The sequence below is a fragment of the Lycium ferocissimum genome, chromosome 3 (assembly GCF_029784015.1).
Source record: "Lycium ferocissimum isolate CSIRO_LF1 chromosome 3, AGI_CSIRO_Lferr_CH_V1, whole genome shotgun sequence".
NCBI classification, from domain to species: Eukaryota; Viridiplantae; Streptophyta; class Magnoliopsida; order Solanales; family Solanaceae; genus Lycium; species Lycium ferocissimum.
Genome location: NC_081344.1, coordinates 59,213,152 through 59,224,557, shown reverse-complemented (window position 1 = coordinate 59,224,557; position 11,406 = coordinate 59,213,152). Strand labels below are relative to the sequence as shown.

Genomic DNA, 11,406 nt, shown 5'->3' with positions numbered 1-11,406 from the left:
AAAAATATTCTGATTTTAAAGAAGTAAAAAAAGAAGATAAAAGTTGATAATGTAAGGGTAAAATAGGAATTTAAAATAGTCAATTAGCATAAAGGGGGAGCTTGGTTGTTAAAACAAAGTTGAGGGTATAAATGATTTTCACCCATTATTTGAGCTATAACGACAGTTAAAATGAGACTGTGGGAGTACGATTTTCAGTTTTCTCAAAAAAAAAATTAAATCATGATCTAAAAGATTTATAAATTATAAAAAAGTAAAAAATAATTTATTTATTAAACAGCTATTTGAAAAGAACTAGTGAAAATTTCTCGGCAGGAGACGTAGGGAACGGAAATCGTAATTGTTGTTTTTTTGGGAAAAAAATTGTGTATGGTCCTAATGTTGTCCGTATTGGCATCCACGTGGCTCTTCTCATTCTCATTCTCATTTCCTTTCTCTATCCTACAAGTTCCATCTTCAATTTTTGTCACACTTTCATTGGACCCTTCACTTTAATCCTCAACTAACCCATTCCCCAATTGAAACCACGCATTTTCCACCGTTTTGTTTCATGTGTTTCATCAACACACACAAAAACAGAAAAAAAATCAGCTCAGAAAAGTAAAAAAAAAAATCACAGTTTCTTGAAGGAATTTTTCTGGTAAGTTCTACTGTTTGTTCATATAGTTCTTGTTCATCTTAGTGCTTGGTTAATGGTGTACTATTTGTCTGTAGTGCTTTTGGAGAATAGCATATCTTTATCTTTTAATAAGTAGAATTCTGTCTCATATTATGATATTACGAATCTTGAAAAAAAAAAATTGGTTTTCCTTTTTCTTATTTGTAGTACTCAAAACCCAATAGCGTTCCTAATTTGTGATCAAAATTGAATTTTTTAAAACCCAATATGAAGATTATATTCGAGCCTCCTTGAGCTGGAAGAAAATATTACGTATATATAGTGAATGCCTTAGAGTCTAAGTTCATGGTAATAGAATATCTTAATTATGGTAGTACGATATTCTTCCCTAGATATTCAATATGTTTCAGTAAATAGTGAATTTAAATTCCTAAATAGTGTTACAGTAACACTTTGTTAAAAGTCTACTAATACCTACTTTCATAAAGAGTTCCTTTTTCAAGTTGGAAAGTGGAAGTACTTTCCTTTTATTGTGCAGAAAATGGGAAAGTAAGTTACATTTCAAGAATAATTTGATTTCTTCAATTTTAAATTACATGTTGTTGGAAAAAATAATTCAAAGTTGTTGGAAACCAAAATTGGTTAGGATTTGGTATGTTAATTCATGTCTATTTAGGATTTATAGTCAAATTTATATAGGAAGAATAGGTTTTCCCGTTTTGAGTTAAAGTAGGTTTCGTACTATTATAAATAGAGATGTTGCTAGCTATTTTGAACTTTATATTCAGAGTAAAATATTTTTCCTTCACATGTTAGCCACTGCAATTTGAAACTATCAAGCTTTTGGTAAATAGTAGTTATAATGAGCTTTTTAGCAGGATCTGCAAATCATACTTGGCCACCAATAATGACAACTGATACAACAGCTCCAAGTTATTGGCTGAACTGGAGATTTTTACTCTGTGCAATATTCATATTAGCAGCTATGTTGGTTTCAATTCTCATTATATGGAAGTATGAAGGTTCATCAAAGTCGAGAAGCCACCGAAGAGAGAATGGGCAAAAGAAAGATGATGTTTGGAAGACATGTTATAAAGCAATCCATCCTAATTGGTTGCTTGCTTATAGACTAATTGCTTTCGCCCTGCTTCTGTCTTTACTCATCGCAGATGTAGTTCTCCATGGCGTACGCATACTTTATTTCTATACTCAGTAAGTATATCTCCATGTTCTTTTGCTCCCAGTTTGTTTTGTGTTTACCGTATCGATGATAATCAGAAGCGGATCCAGGATTTGAACTTGTTTATACGGTCAACCTTTAAGGTTCTTAGCAACTAAACACAACTTACTTTTGAAACTAAGGGCTTAAAATTAGGATTTCTTGGAATATTTAGTGTTCTTTTTTCTTACAAATATGTCTATGTTTCGCGTCAAAAATACCGGTTAGTTGAATTGGTTGGAGATAGGCTGTATCCGCCTCTGCCCCTGGTGTAACCTCACTTTTTTTAAATGTGGATATGGTGGTCTTTTGATTAAGTCCTCTTAAAAGCTGCATTTTTTATTAAGTCCTCCTTAAAGCCTAACAAATTTTGCTGTATCCATTCATTCCTCAAAACTAGCATCAATTTCTTGACAAGAACTTTAAATGTTTACTATCATTTTCTTGTGATGTCCCTCTTGTAGTGTTGAAGTGCTATATTGTTAATTATTTCCCGTAAATACACAAACAGCCTCACTAGAAACTCAACGCTCAGCAACAGTAACTTCAAAATCAAAAGATAACAATGTCTAATAGATTCACAGGTTATTTTCTTGATTGAAATATGATCAATCTTATCTTTTGCTTTTCATTGTTCTTTTTGTACTAAACAGGTGGACATTCACCTTGGTTACAGTCTACTTTGGGGTATGTTACTCATCTATGACCATATTTACCATTCATTTCTGGATATGAACATCTTTAAATTTGTCCCCAGTGTGGTTCATGTATGCACATTTTCGAGAATGAACAGGGGAAAAGAAGGAATAAATACTTTGTTTTTGCCCATCCTTTTACTTTCCTGGTTATTGTATTTCTTATATTAAGTTGGTAATGCTCTCAGCTAAATTTACTAGCTAGGATCTTCATTGTCCATCGGTGGCTGTCTCCAATCTCGCAAGGGAGGTAATGGTGTTAGCGCTAATGGTGTTGATGCAGAACGAGGCACTTACACTGCTCCAGTTGAAAATGCAAGTGAACTTGTTGTATCCAATGGCTTGAATTGCCATGACGAGCCACATATTAGAGAAGCTGCCGATCCTTGGGGCCTTGCCTTTCAAATAATCTTCCAGGCATGTAGATTTCTTTTTCTTTCATTTCCTTTTTACTGTTGGGGTAAAGGCGCACAGAGTCTATCTACTCCCATGTAGTATATATAATATTTGAATCTTCTATAATTTCTCACGTTTGTCACAAATGTTTGATTATTCTGGTCTAACAAAATTAGGCGTTGGTAGGCATCCTGCATTGTTGCCACTAGTTAGTGTTGTTTCTGTCAGAAAATATAAGGCGGACCCTTAATGTTATCATAGGGAACAAAGAGGATGGAGGAGGGAGATAAACATTGAGCTCGTTTCATATAATTAGAAAAACTCCACTATTACATAATGACATTACAAGGGGGTTTATATTGGTGCTAAAGGATAATTTTAGACATAGAAGTACTAAATAGCTTACACACATACTATCAGCTTGCCCACATTGAAATCATCAAATACATACACCTAGATTTCCTGATGGTCATATGGATAACACCAAACATATGAACCTAGACATTTAAACATTTAAGTTTACTATTTGCAACAGTTTCTCGGTTCAGCCCTGCAAGCAAGATTTTTCTCTGCGTATACCTTTAATTAATGATATTAATTTTCCTAAAGTAAATGTCTGAGAAGATGTAATATGGAGTTAGAGACAGATTCATAGAAGTGGTTTAGCACTATTCGTGCTGCATTTGATGGAATCTTGGCTAATTGTTCCCCCTTCCCCGAATAATTTGTAGATGACTGCAGGTGCCGTTGTGCTTACAGATTGTGTTTTTTGGCTCTTAATCTACCCATTCCTCACTGACAGAAATTACAGATTACATTTTGTAAGTATGAGAACTTTTGCTTTCTTATGTTAATCTTCCTTTAGTTCAATTGTTTTTTGTTTGATTGTCTTTGATGTTTTTCTTCAATTCATGGCTCGTCTGTACTAGTGTTAGCGGAATCGAGTTTGGGCATTCTTCTTAGTGATATGAGATTTATTGCAAGGATCAGAATTTTGGTGCTGTTATGCATTTTATCCACCTGTTGTAATCTTCAGCTTATTATCTACCCCTTCTTGCCATCGAAAGTTGACTAGCTCATTTTTGTCCCGGCCTTGATCTTCTTCCCCCTATTTGCTTAGTTTTTCATTTTTCAACTTTTGGTATATCCTTTTAGTTTCTTCTAATAGTTTCTATAAGCATGAACCATCAAAACCTAGATAAAGAAAATTCATTATAACTGCAGCTAAGTACTCTTTGAAGTCCAAAACATTAGTTTAACCTCATAGTGCCCAATGACGTAGCAAGATTATGTATAAGTGGTTTCAACATTGCAAATTCCCAGAACAATAGATTATTAACACTAATCAAAAGAAAATTAAAAAAATATACCTTGAAGATGTTCCTTGGAGAATCCCAGAGGAGTTGGAATTAAGTTAAAACTGGAGACCTAATGAGTGAACAGTGTGGCATTTTTTTTCAATTATCATTAAGAAATTTAGAAAGAGAGTAGTTGATTTTTGAAACTTCGGCATAATTATATTTGTCTTCCTTTTTACTTTTTTTCCTTGGATTTCCACGTCTTCGTTCATATGGCTTTTAGTATCAACTTAAGGCTCTGACTTGTTAAACCTTCAAGTTTTTACAACCGAACCCATGACACTTCTAAAATTATCGTTCAACTTCAGAATTTAATATCTGTTGAAATTTTATTGAATTTTGACATATACTCTGTGTCAAAAATATTGGATTTTTTCAGTTGTATTATATACTACATCTACCTCTGCCTAAACTGACAGTAACTGCAGCTGGCTGTTTGTATGCATTCTGTCAACGCTATTTGCCTTCTAGGTGATGTGTTTATAAATCGTCTAGTAAGTTTGAAGTTCCCAACTGTCTAAACTTTTCATGTTTTGCCCATATCGAAGTGTGGTTAATATACGTTCTTGCTTCTTTTTTCAGCGGTTCCCTTTCTTCCGTATAGCATATTTTGTTCTTTGGACATGTGTGTTTGTCACTTTCCAGTGGATCCTCCATATTTTTGTCTCGCTGAGGTAAATTTCATTTGTCATGGTGACTTTTGTTCTTATGAGACCCCTGATTCATCTACGGCTTATGCTGTTTACTAAAACTGTTAACTCCTGTTGCAACAGGTGGCCATATCCGTTTCTAGATTTGTCATCGCAATATGCTCCCCTTTGGTATGTGTCTCGTACGAACTTTTGCACTCGACGGCATGGCGTCTTACATCCAATTTTTGGCTTTCCAGTTTCTTATTTTCTTCTAATACATTGCAAAACTAATTGGGGACTTTGAATTTCCAATAAGATAATTTCATACAACAAGTTATCTTAGGAAAAGAAATACTTTTCTCACAATTGTACAACTCCTGTATAGGGGTGTCAAATGGGCAGGTTGGGCTGAATTTGAGCGGGTCAAAATGAGTTAAGCTAATGAATGGGTGGGTCAGTTACTTGGTCTGAAATGACTAAGAAACGGGTCATAATTCAACCGGCCTAATTCTTACTAAGTTATAATTTCTTTGTTTTTTTTTTTTTCGTTTTTTATTTTTATTTTTATAATTTGTTCAAGTACCTAATAAGATTTTTTTTCTCTTTACTACTATAAAACATATCAAACCCAAAAAAAAAAAATGGTATTTTTAAAAAACATTTTGACAAAGTTTCTCTTGAAGTAAATTTGGGCTACATATCAGCCCAATTTTCAAATGGGCTGAATTGGGTGGGTCAAAATGGGCTGACTTAAAAATGCGGGTTAGGCGGATCATGTTTTTATGGGCTAATTTTGTTACCCCTAAATGTATCTGTAGTTTGAAACAAAATAGAGTGGTGATAGACTATGATTCAGATTTCACGAGTTCATACATAGAGATGAGCAAATTAGTATATGCGCAGTTGTTGGTGCGTTTATTTGTGCCCTTCATGTTTGCACACAAATGTGAAATTGCAGGTACTTTGCTGTTGGTATTCTACATCTCCCTTGCTATGGGATTTTTGCGATACTAATGAGAATAAAGAAGTTTTGGTTATCCAGATTATTTCATAGCACCGTCGAGATGTAAGTAAAGTTGGAGATTGTCAATGAGTTCAAACCCCATTAAGTAGCCCAGCGTTACACGAAATACTATTTTTATTCAGCATTATTTTTAGTGCACTGAAGTAAATCAGTAGAGCAAAGTATGAGATATAATTTTTTTCTATTGATTTGATTTACTTGTCGCCAACTAGTTTGGGCTGAGTTGTAGGTATTGGTAATGGATTTGTTGTTTTGATTTAGTGGGGAGCGTTAAACCATGATTTTATGTTTAAGTATATACCTTTCCATTTCCAATTCTTTTGATACCAGTACAGCCTAATTTTGTAAGCTGGTGTCATTGTATTTGCTTCTTGTTCTGCACACTCAAATTGTTGTTAAAAGGGAGAAGAATGTAATAAATTAGCATCTCTGGCGTGTATAGTGTTTACACCAATTTTGGAGACTATATTTTATGAATGGTACATTTTTTCTAGTAGTCTCAACTCTCACTTTGGTGCACTAGCAAAGACACCCACTCGTATAGAGATTCAAGTCACTTATAAGCTAGTCGAACTGGCTAGAAACAAGGGATAAGGCACCGTTACCCCCCTGAACTATACCCAAATTTGCTACGACACACATTACCTTTCTCAGGGTCCTATTACCCCCCTAAACTTATTTAAAACGGAATAATTACCCCCCTAAACGCTGATGCCCACTCACATATGGGAGAGTGACATACACTCTCCTACACATGTGTATTTATTTGTTTTTTCTTTTTTTTTTTTTTAATTTTTTCAGCTTACGTGTCAATTTTTTTTTAAAATAAAAATAAAAAACTGAATTTTCATTAAAAAAAATGAGTTTTAAAACCCGTCTTTTTTTTTTTTAATTTGAAAATTTGATTTTTTTTAAACCCATTTAAAAAAAAAAAAAAAAAAACTAAAAACATGGATTAAAAAACTGAATTTTCTTTTAAAAAAAGGATTTTTAAAACCCTTTTTAAAAAAAAAATTGAATTTTTTTTTTTTTTTTAAAACCCGTTTTTGAAAAAGAAAAAAAAAATTGAAAAATGATTTTTTTTTTAAATATGGAAAAATGGATTTGTTAAAAATATGGAAAACTTGATTATTTTTTTAAAATGTCTTAAAAATCTTGATTTCATTTTCTTAGGACACTTTTATTTTTCAAATAAAATCCGGAAAAATGTTTTTCTTGCCAAAATGTGAAAAAAACTGAATTTTTAAAAAATTTTGAAAAAAATAATTATTTTCTTAACATGTGGAAAACCCGTTTTTTAAAACTAAATGTGGAAGACTAGATTTATTTTCAAATTTTTAAGAAAATGCAGATTTTTAAGAAAAAAAAATTAAGTTTTCCCCTTTTCCCCTTTCTCACTCTCTCAAAGAGAGTGAAACACACTCTCTTTGCCACATCAGCGTTTAGGGGGGTAATTATTCCGTTTTAAATAAGTTTAGGGGGGTAATAGGGCCCAGGTAAAGGTAAGGTGTGTCGTAGCAAATTCGGGTATAGTTCAGGGGGGTAATGGTGCCTTATCCCTAGAAACAAATATCTTAGATGCTCATTTATGCATTTCATGATTGGATGGTATGACAACTCAAATTCATGAGCCGTGATAGGCACCTACCGAGCCCTGTCATGTTTCAGCTCACTTCGTTCTAGCATCAAATGAGGAACCAAACACAATCAGTAAAAATGATAATTAAGCTCTCATAAACAGTAAAAGTCAATAACAATACAAGTTTGAAATTATACAAAAATCCCAATACGCAGGTAATGAGTATTATAATAAAATTGAGGGCAAGAGTTCAGAGACATATCTCGCCACAGTCTGAATGTGGTTGACTCACTTTTACTAGATCTCAAAGATTCATCGAACAAGATCAAGGATATTCTGCAGCTGTACCAGCAGAAGGATCTATACAAGGCAGGAAAAAACAAGAAGAGTGGACCAAATCCCAGCAAGACCACTAACCCGTCCTCCTGTCATACCCGTGGAGCAAGTCTCTGAAAATATATGCAAAGTCACGTCATGATTGATGTTAGACACATTATGCACTACTGTGGAACAATCTTGGTCATTAACATAATTTATCTTTAATTAAGGTAGCAGAGATGCGGATGCTGAGATGGATGTGCGGTTATACCAAGAGAGATAGGATTCAGAATGAAGTGATTCGGGACAAGGTGGGTGTGGCCCCAGTGGTGGATAAGATGCGGGAAGGGAGGTTGATATGGTTCGGCCATGTGCAGCGAAGATGCGTTGATGCGCCAGTGAGGAGGTGGTGGGCCCGAAGAGAGGGAGGGGTAGGCCAAAGAAGGCCTGGGGAGAAGTGATTCGGCAGGATATAGCGCTACTTCAGCTTACCGAGGACATGACCGGTGATAGGAGGGTGTGGAGGTCGAGTATCAGGGTAGAGGGCTAGTAGGGGGTCATGAGGATTTCTCTTCTGCATTAGGAGTTTTATTATCTTTGTTCACTCGCTTATTTTTTATATCTCTCATATAGCTTGCTTGTTTCTCTCTTTCTTTCTTTAACGTCATTTATCTTATTATATGTTGCTAGTACTGCCTATTATTATTGTTGTCTTGACACCTTGTCTTGAGCCGGTGGTCTATCGGAAACAACCTTCCTACGTCCCAAGGTAGGGGTAAGGTCTGTATACACTCTACCCTCCCCAGACCCCACCATGTGTGAATACACTGGGTATGTTGTTGTTGTTGTTGTAATTTCACCATTGAGTTGGGTGTATCTTTTTTATAGCCACCAAAATGAGAGTCCGGAACCAAAATGACTCCAAAAAAAACCTTTTGAACCAAAATACCCCAACAAAAAAAAAAAGGTGACATAAGTACCTTTACTGCGCTAAAGGACTTAACTGGAACGGCGCGGTTAAGTCCTTTAACACAGTAAAATACTGCGTTGTAGAACCCAATAATTTTTTTTTTCTATAACGCAGTATTTTACTGTTTTATAGAAACAATACAAAAAAAAAAATTGGCCAACTTTATTTTTTGCAACACTTAGTATTTTTTTCCATACTTTGACCAACGATTAGTCGTGTGTCAAGACTCCGAAACGTCAATATTTTATATAGAACCTGATATTTTTTCTGCATACAATAATGTAAGCTCAATACATCAAGGATACGTAAACGTTCGGATCGTCATTTTAGGGGTTGAAAAGGTGCCCGAAGTAAGTTTTGTTTGAAAACTTTAGGTTTAATCTTACTTTCAAACAGTATTTTATTGCGTTAAAGGACTTAACCGCGCTGTTACAGTTAAGTCCTTTAGCGCAGTAAATCTTGCGCTAAAGGTACTTATGTCACTTTTTTTTTTGTTGGGGTATTTTGGTTCAAAAGGTTTTTTTGGGGTCATTTTGGTTCCGGACTCCCAAAATGAGGAGCCAGTGCCTAACCTGATCTCTACAAAAGAAAGTGCAGCAAAGGCTCAAACTTTACAAAAAAAAAAGGAGCTACATGGTCTATGTACCTTAAGAACCATCACTCCCGTATAAACATGGACTCATCACATTAATTTTACACCTCTTATTTATCCATTTTTTTTTATTTTTTTTTTGTAATTTTCCCCTTGTTATATTCGTTTCTATACAAAAAAAAAAATCATAATAAAATTTATTCCCGAGGGGTAACGAAAATAGTGTAACTACGAGTTAAGGTAGTCGAAATTTATCTAACTGAAAGGGACATAACATTATCATCTACAATCTATATATAATATAAAGCTAGACATAGACAAGGTGATGTGACACCTCTCTATGGCCTAGAATACCATTTTATCTTTTTTTCTCAATTTTTACATTTTCCTCAATTTTTCCTATTTATATGATTTATTAGAAAAAAAAAATTCATTTCTTAATTACACATCTTTAATTTTTTCAGTTTAGAAAGCCCAAAAGTCACTACTATTAATTTAGCAATTATAGGATCATTAATACAATAAAATAATTTCTCCTTTATAGGAGTAACTGTCATCAACTTTCAATAAAATAAATTGTCAAAGCAATAAAATACATTGTCTAAGCAATAGGCTAAAAAACTCATTTATCGTAATTCTCCTTTTTTTGCCTTTTTTTTTTTTAAAATAAACTTCCTCTTATGTTTCCTTGAGGTATCTATTCTTCCAACAAAAAAATCCATTCTTTCCAGTTTTAGTAATTACGTTTGTACAAACTGGCCCTTAATGCATTAAATACTACTTAATTAATAATTATATTGCAATTACTCACTATACATTATTCAATTTTATTGTATCTATATATAATATAAAGCTATTAAGGAAGTGATGTGTCACCTCTCTTTGGCTTAGAATGCTTTTTATCTTTTTTCTGATTTTTTTGATAATTTCTTCTATATTTCTATTTACTTATTATTGTACAAAAATAAATGTGTCAATTACTACTCCTCTATTTATTTTTATTCTTTAATGTTTATACTTAAATGTCTTAAAATTTACTACTCCATCCATTCCTATTCTTTAGGCTAACTACTCCAACCTTTCAAGGCATTAATCTGCTTTTTTTTCCTCCGATCTATTAATTATAATGGAGTAATACGGGGAAAAAAAGGGTCTGTTCGTTTGCTTTGTCTAATAAAGGCCAATAAAGGCTGATAACTCACGTAGCTACAGCACTTTAATACCTTTTGCAATTATCATTTTCTCTTCTTTATTTGTTTGCAAATTTTCACCTTCATAACTCATACCTATTAAATTTCTACTCTTACTAACATCATTAACTCCATGATTTTTAAGATTTCATATTCATAACCCCCAACTATTTAATTTAAAAATTTAAGATACCTTATGATATTCCTCCATTTTTGTGTATATAAATTCAATTTGATTTCATGACACCCTACTCAAGATTATCCTTTTTATTCCATATTTGAAGTAGTGATGTCCTTATACTATTGTAGTATCAGATTTATGTTTAGCTTGACTTGATGAAGGCGGCTCTTGGATGTTGATTAGATAGCGGGAGGGAGTGTCGACAAGAGCTCAATTGTGCACTAATTCTGTATTACTTTTTGTCATCTAATTTCTTATCACTAAGGTCCTAAAAAAGATGTTTTTGTTGTATTTCTTTCATGTATACTTTCTCGCGTGCTCTCTCTATGAAACTTCTTTAGTTTGGATTTTTATGAATTTTAGTAGGCGTTTGAAAACTAAATATTTTTCATTTTATTTGGAATTTTGAAGTTGGAGTTGGAATTGGAGTTGAAGATGGAGTTGTGTTTGGTTATAGTTTTTGCAAAGAATAATAGGTTGTTTGAATGTATTGAAAGTGAAAAAATGAAAACAAGGTTTTAGGTGTTTTCCAAATTCTAAATACAACTTCAAGTTGTATTTGGAATTATCATGGCCAAACGCTGATTTCCAAATAAAGTGAAAAAAAATCCGAAAAAAGTGAAATTCTCATGG

General features: G+C 33.4%; 1 protein-coding gene across 3 annotated transcripts in view; it reads left to right on the top strand.

Moving 5' to 3' along the window:
* Positions 1–436: 436 nt before the first annotated feature.
* The window catches only part of LOC132050318 (uncharacterized), a 72,234-nt gene continuing 61,264 nt past the window's right edge, over positions 437–11,406 (top strand). The window contains exons 1-9 of one of the 3 annotated variants that reach the window (XM_059441520.1): positions 439–652; positions 1,495–1,831; positions 2,492–2,525; positions 2,735–2,950; positions 3,661–3,750; positions 4,716–4,781; positions 4,870–4,961; positions 5,061–5,108; positions 5,878–6,020. In XM_059441520.1, coding sequence (XP_059297503.1) covers positions 1,527–1,831; positions 2,492–2,525; positions 2,735–2,950; positions 3,661–3,750; positions 4,716–4,781; positions 4,870–4,961; positions 5,061–5,108; positions 5,878–5,989 — 963 coding nt within the window. In that variant the 5' untranslated portion in view covers positions 439–652; positions 1,495–1,526 and the 3' untranslated portion in view covers positions 5,990–6,020. The other 2 variants (XM_059441519.1, XM_059441518.1) reach the window with 2 other exon arrangements.